Genomic DNA, 27,987 nt, shown 5'->3' with positions numbered 1-27,987 from the left:
AGAAGTAGCATTGCAAGCTTCTTGGAATCTTAGACTGGTGTTAAGTGGAAAACATTTTATGTTCTGGCGTTAGTGTACGTCTTGATCGTGCATGGAGAGATTATGTTACATAATCGGAATACATTTGAATTTGCTTAATATCAGAGTTGATGTGTTATAAATCTAGCGAAATAAATTCTTGGAATTTGATGATAAGCGTCGTTGTTGCTGGATTGTCATAACAATATTTAATTTATACTTGTAAGTTGTATTGTGGTGATTGTATGTCTAGCATAACTTTACTCACAATAATGAACCTTTTATTTATAAAAGTTTTGAAGAATAGTTCACATTTATGCTATTTATTTGTTCTTCAAAGCTATTCAAAAAAATGTTTTTTCGTTCATTTGGTGTTTTTTAAATACTAGAAATGAACAAACCACTGTATTATTCATTAACATTCACCACTTGTCACTACATTTTACCGAGTTTGACTTTGAAGAATTGTACCATTCAACCCACTAACTCTTAAACAAGTAAATCGAAAGAACGAGACTAAGCTAATTAGTTACAGTGGTTGAGTGTGTATTTAAATTTAGTTGGATTTAGTTGTATATCTCATTTGAAAATACTGTTAAGATTGTGTTTGTATTGTTGGCTGGAAACAGGTAACAAAGCTGTATTTCATATTAACCTAGTTTAGATATGAAAATGGGACAGGGAAATTTCATCTACTTGGGGAAAGAAAACTACGTTGACTTAGTATACACAATTGACAAAGGTTTTACTAGATACTGAATGGAAGAACTTTTGGATTAACTACTGTGGCTGTTGAGGCTTGTTCAGTAACTAGCTTCATGAGTGTTTGAGATAGTGTATATATGTCTTAGTACCTAATGTTTGACTTGTCCAACAGTGAAATTTTGAATTATCTATAATCTCAAGAAATTTATCTTGTTTGTATCAAATACAGTTTGATACTATTAAATTGAATTATTATTGTTTTTTTACATGAATTATATTATTTAAACGTTTCTGGAGGTTCAGACCAATATGTACTGTTGTTTATCTTCTTTTTTTCATGTTTGTTACTTTTTAAAAGAGAAATTTCAGTATAAGAGAAGGTACTATGAGTCCTGGAAAGTTTTTGCAAGTCAAATGTTTCTTGTTGTTTTTTTAAGAAGTTATCTATGAGGTTCTATTTATGAATATACATTCAAAGATTTTTAAATCTGTCAGATTTCCTTATTAACTAAGTCTTGGAATGGAAGACCAAGAGAAAAGTATTAGTGAACTGACTATGGAAAGAGATCGTCTCAGAGCAGAGTTGGACCATCTGCATCGTGAGCTGGTCAAAACCAGTCTTGAAAAAAAGAAGTCTGCTCAGTATGGTTTGGTGTTGCTAGATGAGAAAATTGCACTTCAACAAAGATGTCGGGATCTTGAGACCTTGCTGGATGCATCTAAACATGAGCTGGATTCTTTGAAAGAGGTGATAAGAAAATAAACAACAAAATAATAAATCACACGACTTTATTGAAGTTGTTAGGTTTGTGTTTTATAATGTGTGCATAATCTTAATACCCTGTATGTATGTAAGGAACCTTTGATAAACCATTTAACTGTTTTATGCGTGTAATCATGACAAACTGGAGACCTTAATATTGTATTTATGTGTAAAGTTATTAAAGTATTTCAAACATTCAAAACCATAAAAGATTTAATTAGTTTTGTCAAGGATATCTAATATACCAATTTTGGTTAAGAAGTTTCTATTTACTAATGTTGTCAAATTCATTTCAGTTTAATTTGCAACATTTTCATCTCTTAGGGTTTTTTTTTTTATCAGACTATCTTATCAAAATTATTTCTAATTCGTGTAAGGAAATTTCTGTGTACTGATTTACTTGAGGTTGTTCATGTCTGTTGGTTACATCAGAGATGTTTCATCTGAAAGTTTTGTCAAGGACATTTCCATCTAACTCTTTTATCAAGGATCTACCAGGTTGTCAAGGAATTTTTCATCTGCCACTTTTCAAAGACCATTATGTCAATCAGTTTGTCATGGACCCTTTTACCAGGGATCTTGGTTAATTTAAGGCCCAATGGAAAGACTTATTCCAGGGTTTATTTTAGGGTTTGAATTTCCTTTTTAATTCCAGAAGATTAATATATCCATTATATGATACCTGGTGTCCCACATCAGTATTATATAATGGATATATTAGGTTGTGCAAAAAATAATGGTGGTTATTAATTTGTAACTTTAATAAATAAAAAATTCAAAAGCGACTTCATTAATCAAACTAGGAACTTAGTAAATCTACACAATTTTGCCAACAAGAAACAAGATTACTTATGCTATGATGATAAAACTCTGAAGTCCTAGAACTAAAAAATTCTTTAAAGCTATTTTCTGCTGCTGCACTGTTGTTGAATCTTTTCTTTTTTAATTCCAGAAGATTAATATATCCATTATATAATACCTGGTGTTTCCAACACAATATATTTTACTCAGAACATAACATTAATTTTAATTAACTTTAATATATCATTGAAAATTTTCTTTATTTAATCAAGAAACGTATGCTCTTTTGATATTAGCCATTTATCTGTGATGACAAGAAAAACCCACTTGTAGATAATTATATATTTAAAAATGCCTGGTATTGATAGAGAAAGCACTAGTAGAGTAGTAAACAACATTTCGACCTTCTTCAGTCATTGTCAGAAGCAATATGGTATTTCACTAACTTTCACATATGTTATCTATCAAGATAACTCATCAGACGGGCTAAAACTGCTGCCTTCATAATAACTGAAGTTGCTATTAGTAACTATTAACTAATAGATAATCTTAAAGTAATAGATAACCTTCTTGAATCCATTTTATATATATTGGATAAATTTACCTGGTGTCCCACATCAGTATTATATAATGGATATATTAGGTTGTGCAAAAAATAATGGTGGTTATTAATTTGTAACTTTAATAAATAAAAAATTCAAAAGCGACTTCATTAATCAAACTAGGAACTTAGTAAATCTACACAATTTTGCCAACAAGAAACAAGATTACTTATGCTATGATGATAAAACTCTGAAGTCCTAGAACTAAAAAATTCTTTAAAGCTATTTTCTGCTGCTGCACTGTTGTTGAATCTTTTCTCCTATAAAAAGTTGTCCAAATGCTTTAAAAAGCAATAATTAGCAGGCAACAGGTCTTGGGAGTAAGGAGGATGAGGCAATGTTTCATAACCCAATTCACTGAACTTCTGGAGTGTCATTTGAGCAACATGTGGCCAAGTATTTTCATGAAGCAAGATTGGCTTTCTTCATTTGATGAATACTGGCATTTTTTTCATGCAACTTTCTGTGAATTTCTTCCAATTCTTGACTGTAAACCTCCACAGTGATTTTCTGGTCCTGGTTGAGCAAGGTGTAATGGATAATACTGGCCTCAGGCCACCATACAGTGACCATAATCTCATGTTGGTGCAATTTTGGCTTTGGGAAGTGTTTCGGAGCCTTGTTACGGTTGAGTCATTGTGCAGATCACTTTCTGTTGTTGTAAAGGGCCCATTTTTCATTGCAGGTAACAACTTGATCAAGAAATGGGTTATTTCTGTTGTACAAAATCAACATCTAAATTCAAAATGGCAATTTTTTCTGATTTTCACTGAGTTTGTGTGGAACTCGCTTGTTAAGCTTTTTCACTTTTCCAATTTGCTCAATATGGTCTGAAATTGTAGAAATGCCAAACCCAATTCTTAAACAGTTTGGCATGGGTTTCTTGTCACTAGTGCTCTCAGTTGGTCATTTTCAACAGTAGAAGAACATCCTCTGCTCTCTTTATCTTCAATATTCACGTGTCCATTACAAAACTTTTGGAACCAATGCTGTACTTTATATTTGAAGGTGGTACCTTTGTCTCATGCTTGGTTGATATATTACAAGCTATTTGCAATGCATTATGACCAAGTTTGAATTTTTGCAAACAAATGATATATGCAACTTTTTTTATTCCATAATTAACTGTAAGAGTCTGAAATATTGGAAATAAAGTTTTAGAAAATAATAAAAGCACTAATGAATAGAAGAAAGCTTTAGTTTTTCAATGGTATATAAAAAGTTGTAAAAAAAAAGACAGGTTTCTTTTACCTATAAATGACTAAAATTCTATTATCAAAAATCTGCCTTTATTTTTCAAACAACCTGATATTTAGCTGGTGTCACACATCAGTATTATATATTGGATATTGAGAAAAAAGGTTCCACAATAGTATCATATACTGTTTATATTGAACTAATTTCTCTCATCAGTATTACCCAGCTATCATATGTTGTTATAGTTTTCCTTTATACATTTTATTTTGTTTTCAGGTAATTGGGTTTCATGCAACTTATTAATGTAATAAGTGTTTTATTTCTTGCCAGATCTTAGAAAGCCTTTGTATTAGTTATTTTACAGTTGTGCCATTATATAAATAAACAAATCACTCCTTATAAGAACTGGATTTATTTTTTCCCAGTAGCATGAAAACTTCTGTTTTACACATTTCTCTTTTTGTAGACATTCTGTAAGTTCCAGTCAAGTCAAAAAGCATCAGTTACATCAGAGATTGAACAGGAAGAAAGTCTACTGAAAGAAACAGCCCATAAAGAAGCTTCTTTTGTATCAACTCTTCTTGAGCTAGAACGAGAAATGAAACAGGTATTTCATACATCTGTTATTGTGTTCTGATTATGTATTTTAATTGTACACATGTTAACTAAAGAGAAAAATGGAAGTTCACTGATTTAAATAAGAGTTTGAACTGTAGTACAATCTTACAAGTTAGTGTTTTTATCTAAAATTGTGAAAATTACAGTAATCCTATTTTATGTATCTATTTGAGCTTACAGAGGGTCAAGTATGTTATATTAAAGATTTTAGAGCTTCATCACATCATTACAGTCCATGTTGCCTTGACCAGTCATGCACTGTCTGATAATCATACATCTTGACAATAACCATGCAGTGTAGTTTCAATGGCCCAATTCACAATTCAGTATTATGCATTAAATATATTTATTTTATCTGGTGTCCTACATCAGTATTATGTACTGGATATATTTATCTGATTTCCCACATCCATATTATATATTGGATATAATTAACTGGTGTCCCACATCTCTAGCTCTCTTAATTTTTATTTATATTTCTTTTGATTATTTTATTCTTCATGTGAGACTGGCGAATGGAGTTTAAGACTCATAGTTGGTGTATCCCCACTGTAGTGTGGGTCCTACTTCTGTAGTCACTTCCAAAACATAGGGTATATTTTATATCCCACATCATAGCCTGTCCCTTTTTTTAAATTTTGTTTGGACTTGTTTATAAATTTACAAAACAAACCCAAACAAAGAACAACATTAAATTTAAAAAATATTGCTTAAAATGAAGGAATCCCAAGGGTACAGTCTATCATGTGGTATATGAAATATGCCCTGGCATTTGGAGGTGACTAAGAAATAGGACCCATATCATGGTGGGGATACACCATCTATTAGTCTTAACCTCTGTTTGCCAGTCTCTCATGAAGAATTTCATTTAAAAACTTAAAAATTAAATACAAATTAGGAGAGTGAGATGGTGTGTGTTCAAGCTCATATCATCCCAAATCCAAATATAATCAGCCTTTGCTGTCTGCAGACAGTTTTGAGAAGGTGACTGCTCTAAAAATTGAAAGGAAAGAAAAAACGTGCCAGGTATGGCCAAATGGTTAGGGTGCTTGACTCATAATCTAAGGGTCGTGAATTCAAATCCCTGTCGCACCAAACATGCCTGTTCTTTCAGCCTTGGGAGCATTATAATGTGACAGTCAATCCTACTGTTCAATTGATAAAACAGTATCCCAATTGTTGGTGATTGGTTGTTATGACTAGCTGCCTTCCCTCTAGTCTTACACTGCTAAATTAGGCTGGGCTATAGCAGATAGCTCTCATGTAGCTTTGCATGAAATTAAAAACAAAAACACAACTTCATAGTCATACATACCCTTTCTTTGAGAAGAGGGATATCACCGTTATATTTCATATCATGCATTATCATAATATGCTCAATCCATATCACTTCTCCCAGATGTTTTTGTCCAGGCAGACTACACATGTTGATACAAAATACAAATTTTTATGCAAAGTTCTTCCTCAGTGTGTGGATCATAGTTATTGATTTCTAAATAACTTGCAAACAAGGCATTTCCACCAGAAGTTGTTTTCTTCTCAGATGGACCACACTTGCCATTTTACATCGTATTACAAGGCACTTCCACTGGGTATTTTTTTACCTGTGTGGGCTGCACATGTTGATCTCGTAAAATATTATATTCAAAATATAATTTGGTCAATCTTATGCAAGGTGCTTCCATTGGATGTTTACTGTCCAAATGGATTGTAGTTCACATATTCCATAATTACTTGCACCATTTCCCCCACACATTTTGCCCAGGCAGACTGCACTTGTTGATCACACAATCTGTTGCATACAGTATATGAAATGAAAAATACTATGAAAGGTTCTTCCACTGTTGTTTTTAACTGGATGGATTATATTTGTCATAATCCAGTGTATTCCAAGGCACTTTACCCAGATGTTTTATGCTTGGATGTACATCACTTGTCCAATTCATATATGTTTGCAGTTCTTTACACTAGCTGTGTATTCTTATATGTAACTGTGATTGTGTCACGTGCTCACACTTGTTACATGTGTAGACATCTTGTATACTATCTTATATCCATGGGCAGAATCTGTATTACATGATATCATGCCTATCTGTTAAGTTCCACCCTATGTGTCTTATTCTGTTCATTACTGGGTGAAGAGCAGTACCTGTAGAGCAAGTCAAGGTTTAGATGGCTTTGAATGGGAGGAGATAAGTACCTTTAAAAAGCACATTTTCAGTGTTAGAAAATGTTAACTTTGACCTGATTGTTTTACTGTAATTTGCTCTGGCTTGTTTGTTGTATAATACTTATAACACTTTCTGTGCCATGGTTATGGACTCATACAAGTACATAAATGTAATTATTAATTTCTTTTTCTGGGATCAATCTGGTCTCTGTTCAGATCTCAAGTGGATAACACATAGACTGAAGACCAAATCCCAGCTACTATTGGTACAGGAATACCCTGAAAATGGCAGAGCAATATTAGCTGGAATGCAGGATAAATGTAGCAGTTAGTCTAGTCATGTTTAAAGAAAAAGTTTGTTACTAATTAATAATTAGATGCTTTTTTTGTTTTGATGGGTTCCATATAAAGGTTTGGGTTACACGTGTTCTAGGAGGATTAAGTTAGAATATTGTAAAATATCCCAATAATAACAAATGTAAGTGACAATAATTCTGTGTTCATTCCTTGATGTGTTTTTTGACAGGTAAAACAGGAGCTTGCCCATGTAAAAGCAGAGAGTGATCATATTCACCAGGAAAATCAAACTTTATCAAAACAAATTGATACTAGTGAATGGGAAAAGAAAAGCTTGAAGTCAGAGTTGAAAGAATTTGAAATTAGAGAAGGAAGACTCTTAAGTGATAACAATGAACTTGAAGAGGAAAATATCTCCTTACAGAAACAGGTCTCACAACTCCGTTCATCACAGGTGAAATAAACCATTTTAGTTCTATTGGGTAACTTCCTTGTATTTTATGTTGAGACTATATTCCAGTGACATGTAATTTTAAAAATGCATTCAAAGCTTCAATCAAAGCATCTCCAGTTTCTTAAATATTATGTTCTCTATTTTCTTGGCTTTCAGAAAAGTCATGGTCTGCAGTCATTAATTTTAATTAAAATTAACCTGCAGCTTGATTTTATCTCAGGTTGAGTTTGAAGGAACCAAATATGAAGTTAAACAACTGCAAGAAGAAGTAAAAACGGTACGTTCACAAGCAGAAGAACTGATGTTATTAAAACAAATAGCAGAAAAGCAACTTGAAGAAGCAATAGAGGCATTACAGTCAGAGAGAGAACAGAAATATGCATTAAAGAAAGAGTTGAATAATCGAGTGAACTCGGAGTCCATTTTCAATTTGAATAATTTAACATTATACAACTTCAAATATGGAAGTAAGTGACTGGTTTAATTCATTAAGTTTTGTGGTTTTATATTTGTTAACCTTAACACTTTGTAATGTGAACACCAATACAAGCCAGTATAAAAGAAGGAACTTATTAAGGTTTTCATGTTGTGAAAAGCAGTATTTGTATTGTCACCACTCATGAGAAGGAAAAGGCAGTAAATGCAGGTGAAGTAAATATCTTTCTTCAGCCAGTCCTGTAATATGTCTTTTTTCACAAAGTCTTAAGAAACGATAATTGTGCTTTATTAAAACTCGCACGTTAAATAATACATAAAAATGTAAATTAATCTTATTAATTGATATACACATGAAACTACAAGTTAACCTAAAAATTTGGAGTCATCTTGAATGGATAATAAAGGAAACTTTATTATAAATGTGTTTTGTTTATCTACCTGATGATGGCATGATGTTACTGAAACGTTATAAATTGTTAGTGAAGTTTTTTCATTATCCATGTAAGCTGTCTCCAAATTTTTATATTTGTATGTTCCTTATTAAATTTTGATAGTCAACCTGATTAATTAACTTGCACATAAATCTGACACTTAACCTTATTGACTTATTTACAAATTAGACTGATAATTAACCTAAAAAAATAATTTTAACATAAAACTGATAGTTAGCATTATTAATTAATTTAAATATAAAAGTGATAGTTAACCTTACTAATTTATTTACTCATAAAATGACTTGAAACTGATTAATACATGTGATATTAAAACAGCTAGCTAAATAGTTGACTAATTTATACATAAAACTAACTGACTAACTTTAATTAGTGTACCCATAAAACTTCTAGCTTACATTGATTAATTTCAGCTCGAAATGATGAAGAAAGACCGGAAGAGGAAGAAGATACTGGTGAAGAGGAAGTTCTAAAGCAGCTTGAAGCAGACTTTATGGAGAAACTTGCTAGTGGAGACTGTAAGTTTACTTGTACTTATTTATAATAGCCAATAATCATATTAGATGCAGATTGACAAGTAGAAAAGTTATGTGGTTTAGAAGAATTGTTTCTACTATTGAAAATATCTTAAAGTTTTTATAATTTTTGAAGTGTTCAGTTTGTTTTTGGCAAACATTAATACAAATGTGCCATTTGAGATATCAGTTACATTTACCATTAAAAACAAATGAAATTTCTAGTTCCTTAGTAATTTTTTTGCTTTTGGTAAACTGTATAAATGTTTTTTTTAACCCTAGAATTAAAAATGCGATCAATATAGTGCCCCCCATTTTTTAAACACATTTTCTTATGCTGTTCATGTATCTAATTAGTGTCAATGGAATTTTCATTACAGGATTTGTAATAGTATAAAAACCACATACAAAATTTAAAGAAAAACTAACACTGACATTGCAGCTAATCCTGCTAACTTCCACTAAGGTCCTATACATATTTTGGGTAGAAGGTTAGTGTCTTCATCCATGTTTTATTGGCTAATTCTTTAACTGAGTGTGGTAAAAAAATAAAACATATTGCTGAGAATGATATAATAGAGTCCCATGGGTAATTTGAGGGTTAAATTACAGATTGTTTTCTATTTTTCATTAATATTGCAATTTTATCCCTTGTTTATGATTTTTTCTGTGTTTTATCTCAAAACGTTGTGTGAGTTTTTGTTTTTCATTTATAAGTAATATATTTATTCTTGATTTTTTCTTTTTGACAATGTCTCCCAAGCAGGAAAAATCCTAGTAATACAGATGTTGCCACACATCTGTATTTCTAAGTGTTATAGAATTTCACTTGAATAAAGAATGTAGATAAGATTAAATATTGTCTAATATAGGACTGATTATTCTCAACTAGAAATGATAGCAAAGAGTGTTTACACATTTTTACTGTTTAGTAATAGTGAAAATGTATATTTACCTTATTGCATAACTGCATATGCACTTCACTCAAGCAGATGTAAATATGTCTTAGTAGACATATTTGTACATTGACATATTAAAATATTTTCAATGTTTTAAAGACGTGAAATCTTAAATTAACATTATAATTTTATTATTAGTATTAACTATGGCAAAATTTAACCATAAAAATTAAAGTAGACAATTACAGTGTTAATTTATATATTTATCAAATATAGGCCATATGTAAAAAAGGCTAACTAATGTTAGGCCTAAGACAGGTGGACTTACCGATTTCAGTGCCTCCAATTAGATTTCTTTTGTATTATTCTAGAAATTATGTATTTTAGGAAGTTATGTTGATTTGACTACACATTTGTTGTATGTCTCTGCTAGTTGTGAATATATTTTCTCCCTACAAATGTTGTTGCCATGTGGGATTAAGTCTCTAACACTGTGGATCAGATCATTTTTACTTCATTTTACAAATTTATGGTGTGTGTTGTATTGTTTCACTTAATCATGAATGCTCTTAATTTTTCTACAATGTACATATAAAAAAAACAAATAATAATTGCTTCTAAAATTTTGTTTTGTATTTATGAATAGTTGACAAAATTGAAGAATCTCAACCAGAAACAGTAAAAGACTTGTTTAATGAAATTCATTTAAGTGAAATAAGGAGGCTGGAGAAGCAGTTAGAAGAGGTAGTTATTATCTCTAATAGTTCAGTATTGTGTTTACAGGTAATTAGGTGTTATCTTTTATAGCTCAGGATTGTGTTGACAAACTAGTTAGAGCAGGTAGGTATTATCTTTAGTAGCTCACAATTATATGTTTACAAACTAGTTAGAACAAAGAGGTGTTGTCTGTAATAGCTCTTGGTTGTGTGTTTACAAACTAACAGTGAAATTAAAGGTAAAGTAAATATGTATTAGACACAAAACAAGTAGATATCTTGTATAGTTCAGGATTGTATTAGATATTCAGGAGTGGTATGTAGTAAAGGATTCTAATAGAGACACGGAGCAGGTAGATATATAGTTTAGGATTGTCTTAGAGACGGAGGAGAGGAATGTAGTACATGATTTTATTAGACATGAATCAAGTGAATATATAGTACAGGATTATATGAGAAACCCAGGAGAAGTAGATACATTATTCAATATCATATGCTTATCTCACCTTTTAACAAGTAATTCATTGTAGAATGAACATTCTGAGAATAAGTTTTGTGTTTTCAGTAGTTGTGTTATATTTGCCAAGTAGGTACAAAATTACAGTTACTTCATACACAAGTCAATAAGTGCCTAAAGGCTAAGATATTCAGTAAAATACAGTATAATTTGGAACATTTATAGTTTTACTTTTATAGAGACAAAACATTTACTACTAAGTCTCAATCTTGAATTAATTAATTTCCATGGTTCTAATTAACACTTTACAGGTATTTATCTGAAGTTTCTTTATGAGTAAATAAAACTTTATGATAATTTTTTACAGTCTTGAATGTTCTTAGGGTAGTTGATATGTATAATATTAAAAACGTGTAGGTTAAGTTTTACTGCAGTTTTGTTCTAAGAAACTTCTTGTGTTGTCATAACAACTTTATACATTTTGAATTTTACTATAGGAAATTTTGATCTTAAAGATAAAATCTTTGCTAAATTAATCAACTTTTCTGAGCTATTACATCTATTCATTAAAACCATAATGTCATCATTAGTTTACTTTAAGACATCATGAAAACATAGTACTTGTTAAATCTGTCTGCATGATAGTTTCGTGTTTGGTAACATACCGTTTAAATCTCATTTGTTTTCAAACTGTGTGTGATACGGCTTATAGTGATGTGATGTAAGCTGCTGTTTATACATCAAGAAGGTTTCTAAATGATGTTAAACTATACATCTAATCATTAGAGCTTTGACCTGATGTTTAACCCTTTCACTACTTCACACATCATATGATTTTTCCTTAGTTAATAGCTTTATGAAGAACATGATGTTGTAGGTTTTTCACCACCATTTCAACTGATATTTGGTTGTACCAGTGACCTGTAGATGTCATACCAATACATAGTAGAAAAACTGTATGCAGTGTAAATATTAGACATTTATACAGTAGTTTCAGTGATTTATATTAGTGTGCCTATTTGAAAAAATAGTCATATTATTCAGAACCAACACTGTGCCAGTGCATGAAATATAAAAGAAGTGTGATACCAAATCAGGTTGTTCCAGTCCCGATTAACCCCCCCCCCTCATTTCTTTCTCATTTGGAACACCACTAGGCCTACACAGAGGTCATTAAATCACCTTCTGGTGTTTATTCTTTGTTTTTTTTTCATTACGTAGTATGACTAAAATTTTCTTTTTTTAAGTATTTATAGAATCTAAATCAGGGAATATAATCTCTATATCTCAACTTCGAATAGTTAACTGTTTATTAAAAGTAAAAAAAAAATGCAAAATTCAATAATAAAGGTGTTATCTTTCATTGTGCCCAAATATGTTTGTGTTTTTTACTTTTAATACAGTAGCACAATTACAGTTAAATCTTCTTTATTTCACCTTTTTAATGTATTGAACATTAGTATCCATGTGTAAGGGGCAATAGTATTCTTGTAGTGTCCAGGTACAGTGAACATTAGTACCCATGTCATATCCAGGTGTAATGGACAATAGTATCCATGCAATATCCAGGTTCAGTTGACATTAGTACTAATATAGTGTTCAGGTTTAGTAGCCGCTAGTATTTATATGGTGTCTAAGTTAATTTATCCAGATTTTTAAACCAAGAGCACAGCTTGTGGCAAACATAGAAGTAGAATGGACAAGTAATAAGTAGCTTTGTCATAAGACCTTACTTCAATTCTACAGCACTTTAATAAGAGTTCATAACAACTGATTATCAGTTGTAGGCACCTAACTGTGAACAATCTGTATTTCAAGGCTGAGAATGAGAAGTCATTGCTAAGTGTACAACTTGGGGAATCTCAAGAGATTCTTGAAAGGACAAAAACTGAGTTAAACCACCAACACAATCGAGTGGCTAAAGTGATTGACCATGTCAGGGCCCTAGTCACACATCACAGGAGAATAGAAGAAGATGAAAGACAAAGTGGCAAAGGAAATGATAAGGTCTGATATATTGTGATATTACTATACATGTTTCTACTAATATTCATTTCTAAAGGTTTTATCATGTAAGATTATATATATTTTTTATGGTAAAAGATTATTTCAAAGAAACAACTTGACATCTCAACAATCTTTTTTTTTTTATCTGTCTCTTGCATATTTAACTTTGTGAACTATGGTGCACTGACTAGTGACTTAACAAGACTTAAGGTACAGCATAAATATATTGAAAATAAGGCCTACAAGTTTTTAATCTTTTCTGTTTTAACTAAATAGTATTCTAACATCATGTAACATAAGTTGTATTGACTTTCAATTGTGTCAGGTTATACCAGAGTTGATGCGACTTCAGAAACTACTCCAGAAACGCCAGAAGAAGTATCAACTAGCAGTTCAAATGGTTGGAGAACTTCAGATAGATGTTCAAAATCTTCAAGAACAAGAGTATGCAACTAATCAACACAGTGAGGAGTCTCTGACAGAACTCCGAGATGAAGTCACCAAACTCAGAAAGAAGGTAAGTTTCCTGGAGATTTGATTAACTGTTACAATGAGAAGTCTCTGACAGAACACCTAGATGAAGTCGCCAAACTCAAAAAGGAGGTACGTTGCTTGGTTGCTCTAAAAGTGTTGTCTCTACTTGCTGAAGTTCAATTTTCCACTTCCCGCTACTGTAACGCACCAACACAATATACTAAAAGTAACCATTCTCACATGGTATGTTAAATGTGCTATATGGTATGCTAAATATAAGTATGTTTCATTTAGCATTAACTACATTTCTTAACTGAGACAATATAGGATATTTTGAATCACAGGTAAATATATAAACTGTATTCTTCATCCATTACAAGAACACTGATTTGTATTGTTGTGTTACTCACTGGATAGAGCACAGAACTCTAGTGTATTAGTTAGTGTTATTCATTTGTATTGACTATGTGGTGATACAGCAATAAGAGCATCATTTCACGAAGCCATTATATGACTGTATCAATACATTGTCTGATATGATACAATTTATGAATCTTCATGAAATTTGTAAGCTTTGAGTAAACATTGTAAGTATTGTGTACAGAAAACAAATGAAAATTTCTGAAACTATTTTCACTGAAAAATGATTCAATGAAGAAAGATGAGTATTGAATACCATGTCTTCATTTCTTTTATCAAAAACATGTAACATAAATTAACAATAATGAAATAGATGTACAGAAACTTTTTTTTAATTTTACTTCTCTTGACAGCTGTCATTTAGTTTATCAAATCTGAAAATTTGAAAAAAAAAGCACTGTAAAGTGTGAAATACTTAAATAAGACATTGTTAGTAATATAAATAATAAATTACAGACATTACGTTCAAACTTTGTAACAAACTATTGGTATCTAATTATGTATTATATTGCAACATCAATATCTAGATGCATAGCATATTGACTTCTGTAATGAAATGTTCAATCCTAGTTTGTACACATTTCTGTAAGCTGATGATACTTAGATAAAAGACATGAATTGCTGGTTTTTGTTAGAGGATATTAGTTAGTGTCAGTTGTTTTTTATGTGAGATGGTGAAACATGGATAAAGCATCAAAATCTTAATTTTTCTTGTTGTATAGCTAGTGAATTGGTTTTTATGACTGTTTGTGTGATTTAATGATATATGTAAAAATGTTTATTGCCATTCCTATTGGGAAAAACTATTGATGTAAAAGGTAGTTTTAGTAGTTTTTCCCAATTCTCACTGACATACTAATATTAAGTAAGACAAGTTTTTACTGTGTTTGGGTCATGTGAAAATCTTAAGATAATTGAACACTTGGTAAGAATTTATGATAATACACGTAAAGACAAAATTCTGAGAATATGTAATATACTTAAATACAAGATGAGGAGAATTTGTGGTAATATAAATATATGTAATTAATAATCTTTTGTTTTCAATAAAAATGCTAATGTAAATGTAGGTATTTTCAACCTTAATAAATTTTTAAGCCTAATGTAAGTTTTGTATTTTTTTAATGATTTTTATGTGGATTTCATTCCTATATACATATGCTACAAACTTGACAGAAATTCGGCCAGTTTGTAAGCCTACTTGGGAAAGGTTAGGTACTGTATTATTAGAAACATTTTTGTTAAACTGTGATTAAGAGTCTTACCCATTTCATCACAATTTAAGCTAATTAATATATGATGTCATTTTCTTTCTTTGATGTATTTCTTGACAAAGAAAAGTGTTTTAAAGAAATGTTTCAAATACTTATTTTTTTTCTGAACAGCTTCAAGACAATATGCAGCAGCTTACACATGCAAAGGATGACCTTTTGGTAATGGAAGAGATTTGTGGAGAAAGTCAGGGAAGTCTAAATGTTCCTAATTTAATGTGTATGCATAAAAAAGGTTTTAATTCAATGACATATTTTCTTCTATTTTTAGCAAAGTACAGTTTTGGTAATAATTGCAGTTAGAGAGAAAAATAATATGAAAGCAAATGCTATGGAAAGTTAACCATGTATTGGTGCAAATTGACTAACCTGAGACAAATTAGATATTGATAGCTTATAATTGATTGTCATACTATTCTTAGTAGTAGTTATGTGGATCAATCATAGCTCCTAGGACTGAAATATACTACATGAGAAACAAGTTGGCCAGCTGAAGACACTCCATGCAAAAATATTGTAGTAAAAATATATGCTTTAGCAGCAGCCATGCATAAGGCACTGAAGAGGGTACATGAAACTGAAATTGTTAATAACAGAAGACTTAGAGACAGAAGATTAAAATTCATCAAAGGTGATAAGTATTTTAGGGTATGTTCTTTATGAAATGGACAACATTTCATTTACGGGTCTTGTTGTAAATACAAATATCAATGTTGCCTTGAGGACAGTATGATAAATGATAGCCTGAAACAGTCCCAAAAGACCTATAACTGTTCAAAAATTAAAGTGTCATAACTTGTTCTCTTTGCCCACTGTAATGTGTACCAATAGTAAGTTTCTTTATTCACTTCCACATCCCAGTGTAATATGGCATCATCAGTTTCTAAGTAGGTATTTTATGAATATCCTAATGTGTAACATGGCATTGTCAGTTCCTAAATAGACAGACAGACATATGAATATATCAATGTAATATGGCATTGTTACTTCCAAATTGATATATTATGAATGGCCCAATATAACATGGTATCATTAGTTCTAAAGTGCATGTGTTATGAATACCCCAATGTAACATGGCATGATCAGTTCCTATGGAGATATGTTATAAATATCTGAATGTAATATGGTATCATTAACTCCTAAGTAGATATGTTATCAGTATCCCAGTGTAACATGGTAGCATCAGTTCCAAAATAGATGTTTTATGAAGATACCAATGTGACATGTTATTATCAGTTCCTAAATAAATATATTGTCAGTATCCCAATGTATATGTATATATTATGAGTATCTCAATGTATCCTCTGAGTTGTGCCCCCTTATCAGTCCCAGGTAAATATATATATTGCAATGCAACATCCTATTGTCAATTACTCTAGATGTTAGCCATGTCTTGCTGTTATACTGTACCACCCGTTTCTAGATTAGCAAGTTATCTTGTATTAAATTTATTTCTTTTACTCTGTGATTATATTTTTCACTTCATTTTATTTTCTCTGCTCATGAACTAATTTTTAAAGGGATTAAAGAAATATTTACTGTTTGTAAAACTTTACCTCGTAATAGAATCTGTATTTTATGTATACATAGTGATAATAGTATGTGGAATGAAGTTTTTCATATGTATAATCAAACTAGTAAATTATTTGCTGTAAAATTCTTCAGCAGTGAAGAGATTTAGTTTTGTTACATAGTTATTCTTCCATTGTGAGATATTGTTTTTCGTTCCTGTTTCTACAGGAAGACCTAGTAGCTATTTCTGAAGAACTAGCACAACTGTATCACTACGTTTGTGTAGTAAATGGTGAGACCCCAAGGAGAGTCATACTGGACCATGCCAAGGGATCTCAACATATTGGTGAGTCTTATATCCTTCCTTCAGTGAGACTATAGTTACTAAAACAAAGGTGAGGATGAACTCCTTGTTTCATTAAGGTAATAATAAACTTGTGTAATCTCGATAGAGGTGAGAGTGGCACTCCCTTTTTAATAAAGGGGAGAGTGAACTCCCCTGGTGTTCATAAGGTTGAAGCTACAGAATGATGTGTATCCTGTAAATATATCTAGTCAAACCTGTATGAAGTCACAGATTGTATATAACTTTCATATTTCTTTCATTTTACATAGATGTGAGGCATGATTTTTCTAAAAATTAGTTTATTTTTAAATGTCCGAGTATCATGTTATATAATTTTAAGAATTTTGAATAATACACTCACATAAAATGTTCAAATTTGTGTTTTAACCCTTTTGATTTGGATTGATTTCATTATATTTATACAGTGTTGATCTGATTGTCTAATAATATTAGATACACTAATTCTAGATAGAACTATTTATTTACTAGCTGGGAGTACTCGTCTCCTGGACAGGAGTTCTGTAAATTCATGATTAATGAAAGGTTATTTTAGGATATGAAGAGTTGCTTCTTTTATATGCCTTTGTACAAAAACGCTCTTGAAAACTGCAAAACAAAAAATGTGAAACCAAAAATTTGGCTGTATCTCCATATGGATCTATCAAAACTTTATGCCAAATTTGGTGAGGATCCATTAACAGGGGTGAAGTAGTTGTTAAAAAACACCAATAAAAACTGCAAAATTCAAAACTGAAATTTTGTATGTATCTCCTCCTATAACTAGTAAACCTCTCTACCACTTTTGGTTAAGACCAATCCACACCCTGGGAAGTTGTTACATGAAGAAACAAAAGACAGTAGTATTATATTTATATAAGGTTATATGTATAACTATGTAATTCACAAAGAACAAAGTACCTGTTGGTCTATCTTATGTGTCCCACCTATTAAACTAAACTTTCAGACAAGACACTTGTAGCCAGCCCTGTCATTCAAGTATTTATCAATCCTTCCTTTATATTTCCTTAAATTAGCTTCTCGTACTACATCTTAAGGCAATCCATTCCAAAGGCCAACCAGTTTTTAGAAAAATAATATTGTCTTACCTGTAGGTGACTTTTACCCTGCCAGAATTTACATTTATATCTCTTACTATTCTGCCTTCTTCATTAAGAACAAAACAAAAAATAAGTTGATGAATCAGCACTGTAAATTCCCCTAATAGTTTTCATGCCACAACCTTTGGCAAGTTGCAAATAATTTTCTCTCTGACATTTTCTTTTATAACATTTATAACCAACAGAAAAATAAGATTTTAATCTATCAAATGTCTTATAATACTGTGTTAAGTTATGATGAGCTAAGTTAGAAAACTAGTTAAATTATAATACTTATAGGACACTGTTTGCTTTGTACATGTTATTCTGTTTCATTAGGTAAATTCTTTAAATAAATAAATATTTAATGTGCAAGTACAATCATCACAAAAAAAAATAGGCTTAAATTTCATCAGCAATTTATAAGACATGAAAAATAAGTACTGTATTTCTTCTTTTTTGTATGTACTTGTTAATTATTATAAAAGAAACTAAAACGCAAAAATTAGAAACTTGACATTAAAAATGAATGATGAGATTAGCTTGGGACTAGCATGTGAATAATGTCATTCAGTACAATGACTAGAGCCATGCACTAACCAAATCAGTTACAACTCGTGGCAGATTATAAATTAAACATGGTTCACAGGGCAATAAAACAATAAATTTAACTATAAACAGATACAGACTGTTAAAAATTAAGCCCTAAGCTATTTAGGATAAATAACGGTATTTTCCTGTGACAATTTGGAATCATTCTAGAAATAAAAAAAAAAAAGGTTGTTTAGACATATTTCATATTTTAAGGTGGTTACAAGGTTGGTCAAATGAACCAAGTATCTATGGAGTCAAGGTGGGGAAAATAAGAAAAAATATTAGGTCATCCCTTAAGTAATGCCTGATTTTAGGTTCAGAAAAAGAGAATGGATTTCAAATGCTTTTAATATTTTTTATTCAATAATGTATGTCTTAATATTATTAATTACTTCCTGCCAACAATTCATAAACTTCTGAATGTCACTTCTATAAAATTCTTGGGGTTTGGAGCAATAGAATGTAGAGAGGGTAGTTCTGACATCTTCATGTGTTCCAAGTTCTTTTCCATCAAGATACTTTTGCAAACTTCAGAATAGATGATAATCAGATGGAGCAAGATCTGAAGAATAAGGAGGATGTGGAACTTTTTCCCAGTCTAGCTCTTCAACCTTTGCAAATGTGATCCTTGCGGTATGGGGCCTCGTACTATCCTGGTGTAACACAACACCTTTATGATTCATCATAGTAGGCCTTTTTTCTATCAGTGCAACATTCACGTGCTCTAACTATTGACAGTAGAAGTCTAATGTAATTGTTACATTGAGTGGCAGCAACTCAAAGTGGATCACACCAACAACATCCCACCAAATGCTTAACAAGACTTTCCTAGGGTGGAGGTCAATTTTGTGGTGTGCTTTAGCCAGTTTACCTACACTGAGCCATTGTCTACAGCTCCTAACATTTTTATAAAATATCCATTTTTCATTTCCAACCACTAACATGTCCAAAAAAGATGAGTTACATTTATGAGAGTGCAGAGAAGTGCAAATGTCCACTCTTGCTGTAAAGTCAGCTTCTGTCAACTCATGGGGGGGACACATTTTCCAAGTTTTGACACCTTTCCAAGCTGTTGCAGATGACAGTGGACTGTCAAATAGGTTGAATTAAGTCTCTATGCTAGTTCTTCAACTGTTACAGCACAATCGTCATCAAGTGCAAGACGACCTGAACATGGCACATCCCTTAAGCTGTAGTCACCTGATCTAAACATCTGAAACCACCTTCGACATTTTCTTTCATTGAAAAACTCCACACCATAAACACCTTGAATGTTTTGTGTAGTGTCTGCTGCACTATTGCCTTTTTTTACTCATAAAGCATTATATGCTTAATGTGCTCTTCAGATACATCCATCTTCATAAGTTTATTTGATTAATGATCTGAAGAAGTGGAGTTGGGTTACTTTCTTTTATTTGTCTGAACACTTTTATACACGTCCTACTACATATTTTAGTCGTTAAAGCCTTCTACAAAGACAGAAATGATGATGCATTTTCTGTATTAAATTTTTGGACATTACTTATGGGATGACCTGATATAAAGTCTAATTGAAAAAACATTTAATATTTAGAAGGTTTTAGATGTTGATAAAATGAAATTTGACAATTTTCAGATGAACAAAAATATTTTTAACCTTAACATAAAATCACTTTATATTCAGATTAACTGACACTTTGACTTTCTATATTCAAAGAGAAATTAGTAGTGAAAATACTTAATTTATGTTTACTGAGTACACTGAAACAAATCTGAATTTTTTTTTGTACAGAAAACTTTTATAATGTTTACTCAAAACTTAGTTTCATGAAGGTACACTTGCCATATTAAAGTTATTATATGAAAACACTTTGATGGTTATTTAGTGGTTACAAGGTTGATATAATTCAGTGATCCAGACAGAAAGAGTTAAACTCCTCAATCAGATCCCCTGTAACTCTTCTTGGAGAAAATCATTTTGGAGACTTTAAGCTGTCCTTATATGACAACCTCTCCATCCTAGGTTTTATACTAGTAACCCTTCTCTGAACCATTTTCAAAAATTCAGTGCCATTCCTAAGGTACAGAGCCAAAGAATGGACATAATACTGTAAATGTAGCTTAATTCTTGATCTATACAATGGAATTATAACCTTATTACACTTTTATTAAATATATCTTTAGAAATAACCTAAAATATCACATAACAATAAATCTTAATTAGCATTGTTTCAAGTAGGTTAAAACATCTTGAACAGTCTATAAAAACCTGTCTCCATAATGATTTGACTATAACATTTCCCAATCTATATGCCTAAAATTATAATCTCCCATAATTATAAACTCATTGACAGTTGAATTTTTATATCCCTATAGGACTTCTCTCTAGTGTTATCAGTATAATCTAGTGGTCTTTAACAAATGTCCATTATAAACTTTTCCCTTTAAATCCACTAATAACAAATTAAATGGATGCACTCTCCTTGCTATTATCATTGATATGCTCAGTGACTATAACTCTCATTTTACACAAAGGTTAATCTCTCCCCTCTTTCTAGTACTCTATTATGTGAACCTAAAATTCTCTAGTTCAAAGAAATCACTGTCATAAAGTTCAACAATTAACTACATTTTAGTTACTCCCATTACGTCAAAATCCTCTGTTCTGACCAGTGATCTAAAGTAATGCATTTTATTTCTTATACTTTTAGCACTTCAGTAATAACAATTGAACTTGACATTCGAGCTACTTTCCTACCACTTCATATCCCTCTGTTTTTTCTTCATCATTCTGACTGTCTCCATCATCTAATTTTAGTTTAAAGCTATCCTTACAGTTGTATTAGTACTCTTGGAAACATGCCACCCCATACCCTATTTAAATGTAAACCATCCATTCCAAAAAGTTCCCTTTACCCACTGAACTGTCTCATAAATCCAACTAACTAACCTGCTCATACTAACATAAGCTTTAGTGACCTATTTGTAATTACATTCCCACAACTATGTCTCAGTAGTATCTCTGACAAATTATGTTATTACCCATTTTTTACCCTTCCCTACATTAGCTCCTGTATGCACTCAAGATTCTTCATCATTGCTAGCATGCTTTGCTATATCACTTGTTCTGTCAGTTTTATTCTCTATTATTGCCCCTGGTTAGCATAACCTAATTATTTTCTCCTTATTTACCTAACAGACTCTCCTATAAATGTGTTACACTAAACAATCTCATATAATGATAACATTCTTATATTTTTTCATTCCCATCCCTGTCTCTTTTGTTATCCCATCCTTTTGTAGTTCATCATTTAAAGGCTAAAAATCTATTACTTAATAGAACTTGCTTATTGTAATTAAATATATTACTACTAGACTTAGTAGTATTGTTCCTTACTTACAGAAAAATTATTAGCCACTGTATCCTTCACATTGAAAAGCTTAAGTTTCTCTTGAAATTCTGTCAATTTTTACACTTCTCTTTATCTATTGCTTCTATCCTATTTAGAGTAACTTCCAGTTTCTCTTTCAGCCCACGTAGATGCAAAGTGTTCATCTTCACTATTAGCTTCCTTAAAAGTGCATACCAGTCCAGGATTCCCAGTAAATCTCACTTCTTGCACTTATCACACACACATTAAACTGTGAGTACTTAACATGTGCACTATTGTTTATTGTTAATAATAATGTTTTATACAAAAAAATAAACGTGAAGTAAAAATATGACAATATACTTCTGTTCATGTTGACTGACTAAATCGCATTTTACTGAAGGACACTATTTGTTCTTTTAGCTTTTACATGTCCCTTATAAGATACTGTGAACACAGACATTGTTAAAATGAGACCAGACATGCTACAGACCTAAACTTTATTTTAAAAACTAGTATTCAAAGTAAGCTCCAACAAATAATTAAACAGTTTAGATCTAGAGAAGATAGAACTGGCTTAAAGAAATGTCCTTTGGGAAGACCTGATAGGTGCAGTTGTGAATAGGAACACATAAAACATGATTCATTTTAAAAAAAGAATTAAACACTGAAAGGTTATTACATGCAGATAAAATTTGGAAAAAGGAAAGAAAAAATATATAACAATATGGTAAAGTTATTTGTTTAAGGGAAGTACGTTAATAAGAAGGTATCAGTCAATGGTAGAATTACAAAAACATGTATGTTAGCTATTCTCAGATTCACTGATTTTTCTGAGAATGAACAGGCAGTCTGTCAGATACTATGTCATGGAATAAAAGTTTCACCAAGTCTAATTAAACACCAAATTGCACAAATCAACAATTTTTATTAAAAAGACAGACATAATCAAATTTAAAATGAAGCATAAGCAAGGTCCAAATACCAAATGGATAAACAAGTGAAAAAATGTGGTAAGATTAAACAAGACATTAAAATTCAAAGTTAAACAGAAAAATGTGCTTCAAGGTACAGATCTTGTAACTGAGGGCCACTCCCAAGTCAACAAAGGAAGTGTCAAGCCTCGAGAAAACCACCCTGTTTAACACAAGAAATAATTACACTATTTATAATGTCATATACTACTATATTTTTTTAATGGGAAAAAGTCTTTGGTGATATGACCTGTCCTGCAAATAGCTACAGTGAGATAAATTTAGTAATTCTGTACTAATGGATACCTTGATATAAAATCAACAGAAAGCACATTGAAGCTTTAAAGATTTCACATTAACTAAGGGGATAAAAACGTGGTGTTTTCCTGTACCACAACTGCAATTTAGAAAAAAAAATCCAATTGAAAAGGTAATAATTATTTAAGACAAATAAAGAAAAACAAAAGGTAATTTTCAAAAGAATGAAATATAGTAAAGAGTTTTGCAAAGATACAGTAGATAAATGAATGGTAACAAAAAATGCTAACCAAACAGTCTACAATTTTATTTGCACTCCAGTATGGTTGTACTATAGCAAGTTGGAGAAAATGTTGTTTAACTGTCTTGGTGTGATGAAAGATGATAGCATAACACTAGATAAATAAGATTGTAATGAAAATTAATCTATATGGAATGAGTTTAATTTCTAAAATCCAGTTCTCAAGTGATTTTTATCATGTTTTACTGTGTGCAGTAATGAAATTCTTCCATATACTTGAGCTCTTTAAACTCTATTTTTGGCCCATTCTCACAGAATTATTTTCATGATATCAAAATAATTGTCACCATACCTTATAAAATTTCTGGTCTATTTATGAAAGTTGAATAATAACATGATCTGGATGAGATTTTTTGTTTTCTTTTTCAGCCAAAGAAACGTTATCAGATGCTGTCAACATCCGACTGGTAAATTGGGATTTTCAGTTGGGTGTTGGCAACATCCACTTAGGTTTAAAGAGTTAAAGAAAATGTGTGTTATCATTATTTGTACAAAAAGTTTTGCCATATCATTATAGAGAAAGATAATGCTCAGCTCTCACAAGGACAGAACTCTGTAGAAACAGATAACAAGATGAACATTCTGATAGGAACACTGAAAACAGATGCAAACACCAAAGTGTTTGAAGGTGGTTGTGGAAAATTGAACACCAAAAGCAATCCAGCTGTTTGTGGTCAACTTCTGAAGACAATCCACGATCAAGTGTGTCACCTGAAGCAAGCAGTGCATAAGACAATTGGCATTGTAAACCATAAGTTATACCACTTACCTGAAACTGATGATGCAGTAGCCACTGACATGAAGGTGCAGGTCACTGAACTGCAGTCACAAGTTTCAACAAAGAGGGAACAAATTGTGACACTTCGAACCCTTTTAAAAACCAACAAACACAATGCTGAAGTTGCTCTAGCCGATCTGAAAAGCAAATACGAAAAGGAAAAAACAGTTGCTGATGAAACTATGGTCAAATTGAGGAATGAACTCAAAACTTTAAAGGAAGGGGCTGCAATGTTTACATCCTTGAAAGCCATGTTTACTGCTCGTAGTGAAGAGTATATCTCTCAGGTGGAGGAACTTCACAGACAGTTATATGCAGCAGAACAGGAAAAAAAAACCCTTAACTCCCTTCTACGGAGAGTAATTCATCAGAAACTAGCCCTAACCCAACGTCTAGAAAACTTGGAAATGGAGCAAGAATCTAATTACATGAGACAACAAGACAGTCGTGGTTGTATGGCTTTTCAGAGGGTAAGTTGAAAATTAGTGATAACGATTGGTTTTCTTTGAAGAGAGAAAGTAGTAGCTTAAAAACCTGGTTAAAATAACTCGATAAAAACAACAAATACTTCTTGAATTTGATGTGCTTGTTCAAAAGATATATCAAAATAACTTGCACATTATAAGTACTAAAATAATGTATTTGAGAAATGTGCATTATGAGTGTATTAACATGTTCAAAATGTATATTAAAGAAATATGCATATTATAAGTGTGTATACATGTTCAAAAAACATAGTAAGGCAACATGCAGATAAGGGTTAAGGAGTTTAATAAATGTATTAACATGAATTTCTTAAGTGAGTAAACTTCTTTGGAGAAGTTGTAAAGAAATATTACACTTGTGTAAATATGTTACAGTTAAGAATAAGTTTATTAACTTCTGCTCTTGTGTAATTTCAAGTTTTATGTATTTGTTAACAGAGGAGAAGTACAGGGGGAATTAGTAGAAAATGAAACTTCTGTTATGGTAAGGAAGAAGTAAATTATTTCTTTATACAGATTTGTTATCGTGAACAAAACATGTAATAAATATTTATATGTCTATAAACAAAACACGCGTCTTATTATGGATTAGAGAAACAAATGTTATTGTTAAACTTACACCCCATGGTTTCTGTTTACAGATCCACTCTCAATTGTGAGTGATGAATACTTAATGAAAAACAACTTTATAACATCACTTAAACTGCTTTAAGGATGCCATTAGATAAAATGCAGAATATATGCTGTACCTAGCATTCATCAGTAAGTTACTGAGAACTGGTCTACAGAATATATGTTGTACCTAGCATTCATCAGTAAGTTACTGAGAACTGGTCTACAGAATATATGCTGTACCTAGCATTCATCAGTAAGTTACTGAGAACAGTTAGAGAGATGAACAAAATATCCTTATAAAATCAGGATTCTTATAGGAAAAAAAATCAACAAAATCATGGATACGGTATTGGACATTTTGATGTAAATTTTTAAATTGTGTAAACGTTTTGCATGAACAGATTTTGAATTTGTAATTTCTATAAAAAGTCAAGTTTATTTTTCTTTAATAATAATGTGTTATCTTTCTACTAATTTATGTTTCTTAATATTAACACCCAATTGGCAAGTTGGTGAGGTGAATTATAGAAGATTTGGTGGGCAGAGAGATGTCTTACTTTCAGGTATTCAAGTAAGAATGAAAGAAATGTACATTCTTGCAGGGATTAATAGTGTTTGGACAGAAAAATGCAGAGTTTATGGATGTAGTAGGATTGTGGTCCTCTTGTACAAAATAGAAGTGTTCAGGCTGATACTCTACTTTGCTACTTTACAACATCAAGTAATCATCATTGAGTTTCCCTAAGATATTGACAGAACTTGCAAAAACCACAGAGGAAATTGTTTGATAGAGTTAAGAAAGCAGGTACTGTATTGTACAACACTTTACCACTACAGTGTTTCATATTAGTGATTGGATGGGTTTTACTCACTCAGACTCAAAACTAGTGAAAATTAAGCCAACCTAGTTGGCCTGTTTGGATTCCAGATACCACTGGTTGAAATCTCTACTCAGAATGTATAGATACAAATACCAGAAAGCTTATTTTATGAATCAACTCCACAAAAATGTTTCCCTGACTTGCAGATGGGGTATTAAATAATATGCATGGATCACATAATTCAACAAGGCAGTAACAGTTGTTAAATGCACTATATTATAGTAATTGGTAATAAGCTCACTACAGTTTAAACTGTTTTTACAGGAATTCACAAAAAATGTTTATTTGAAATTAACGCACATCAGTGTGAAATTGATTTAAAGCATTACCTCAAACTCGTTCATTAATTAACAATCAACCTGCAAGTTTTCTTCAGTTACTGTTTAAAGCATTATTTTAAAACAGTCTATCTTCACTGCAGAAATATTTCACATTTGTGTTTTGCTAATTGTTGTGCAAGTATTTTGTTATATATAATCATTGGTGTTATCATAACTTTTACTAGTGAAAGTGTATATATTTTCCTTCAGAATTTAATCAGTCATGGAGAAATGCTGTAGGTAATATGCATCCCAAGAGTTTTATGTTTATATTTTTCCTTGTTCCATAACCTGTAAGAAACTTATCCATCCTGTCTACTAAGTTGTCTGCATCTTCATTGTTCCATGTTACATCACTTATAAGAAGTTCTTATCCATACACAAACTGAAAAAAGGGCTGTTGGAACCATCCTAATCTTCAAATGCACAATGATATCAAACAACTGTTAGTAACCTTGCATGTAATGGAACATCTTGTTTGTCTCACTATTAGAACTTAGAATTTCAGCAGTTGTGAGGCAGATGTATTGGATTGGAATGGGAAAATGAAAGATGTATTTAGGTTACAACAAACTACTGTTTTCAGTTTTAGTAATATAGCATTGTTTTCAGTCCATGAGTTGCAAATAAGAAGTGTGATTTGTTAGAATTACATCACAGATATTATTCTCTTTATGCTAGGAAAGTGTGTTGTACCTACATTATCTAGTGTTAACTTTCTAGTTTTTCTGCATCAATATTTTATATCAGTAGCCTTTGAAAGCATGTAAAAAGGAAGATGCTTCCCCATCCTTGGCATCTCAGATGGTTAAATTTAATGGTCTATTTTCCATGTAGATGCTACAAAGCTATGCAAGCAATTACTATGTGGTAATAACAATAAATTTTATGAATATTACAAATCCATTTGTATTTATCAGTAATTAAATTATTTTATGTGTAATATTTTATAATTCATAGGCTTAAACTACTTGTTGATCTCAGAATTACTTTTATTTATGTCGTACTGTATTGTTTTTATATATGTAATAAAATTTAACTTCACAAATATGACTTGTAGCATATTTATGTAGAAGTATTATTAAAAACTATAGGGGTATAGTTATGTGGAACTGTTGAAAAACTTGTTCTATGTTTATCTGGGAGTGTTGGAAAACTATTGGACTATATTTATGTGGGACTGTTGAAAAACTGATTTTCAT

General features: G+C 31.3%; 1 protein-coding gene and 1 long non-coding RNA gene across 6 annotated transcripts in view; one reads left to right on the top strand and one right to left on the bottom strand.

The window, feature by feature from the left end:
* Positions 1-27,838, top strand: LOC143234485 (protein bicaudal D-like). Of its 4 annotated transcripts, XM_076471876.1 has the most exons (15): positions 1-149; positions 208-240; positions 1,219-1,471; positions 4,553-4,693; positions 7,401-7,625; positions 7,846-8,092; positions 8,929-9,033; positions 10,576-10,673; positions 12,921-13,109; positions 13,435-13,626; positions 15,389-15,467; positions 17,016-17,132; positions 24,224-24,954; positions 25,408-25,453; positions 26,094-27,838. In XM_076471876.1, exons 3-14 carry the CDS (start codon positions 1,244-1,246, stop codon positions 25,438-25,440), a joined length of 2,385 nt encoding a protein of 794 aa, XP_076327991.1. In that variant the 5' UTR covers positions 1-149; positions 208-240; positions 1,219-1,243; the 3' UTR covers positions 25,441-25,453; positions 26,094-27,838. The 4 variants fall into 4 exon arrangements, with proteins under 4 accessions (XP_076327991.1, XP_076327994.1, XP_076327992.1 ...); XM_076471879.1 differs by having other exon boundaries at positions 1-240; positions 27,084-27,838; XM_076471877.1 differs by having other exon boundaries at positions 1-240; positions 26,187-27,838.
* Positions 4,305-27,987, bottom strand: part of LOC143234486 (uncharacterized) — a 31,852-nt gene continuing 8,169 nt past the window's right edge. For both annotated transcript variants that reach the window (XR_013018684.1, XR_013018685.1), the window contains exon 3: positions 4,305-4,672. This is a non-coding gene — a long non-coding RNA (uncharacterized LOC143234486). The remainder of the gene's footprint in view (positions 4,673-27,987) is intronic.

This window comes from Tachypleus tridentatus, chromosome 12, assembly GCF_004210375.1.
Source record: "Tachypleus tridentatus isolate NWPU-2018 chromosome 12, ASM421037v1, whole genome shotgun sequence".
Classification (NCBI taxonomy): Eukaryota; Metazoa; Arthropoda; class Merostomata; order Xiphosura; family Limulidae; genus Tachypleus; species Tachypleus tridentatus.
Note: the sequence above shows the minus strand (reverse complement) of the source record. Positions and strands in the feature narration are given on the sequence as shown.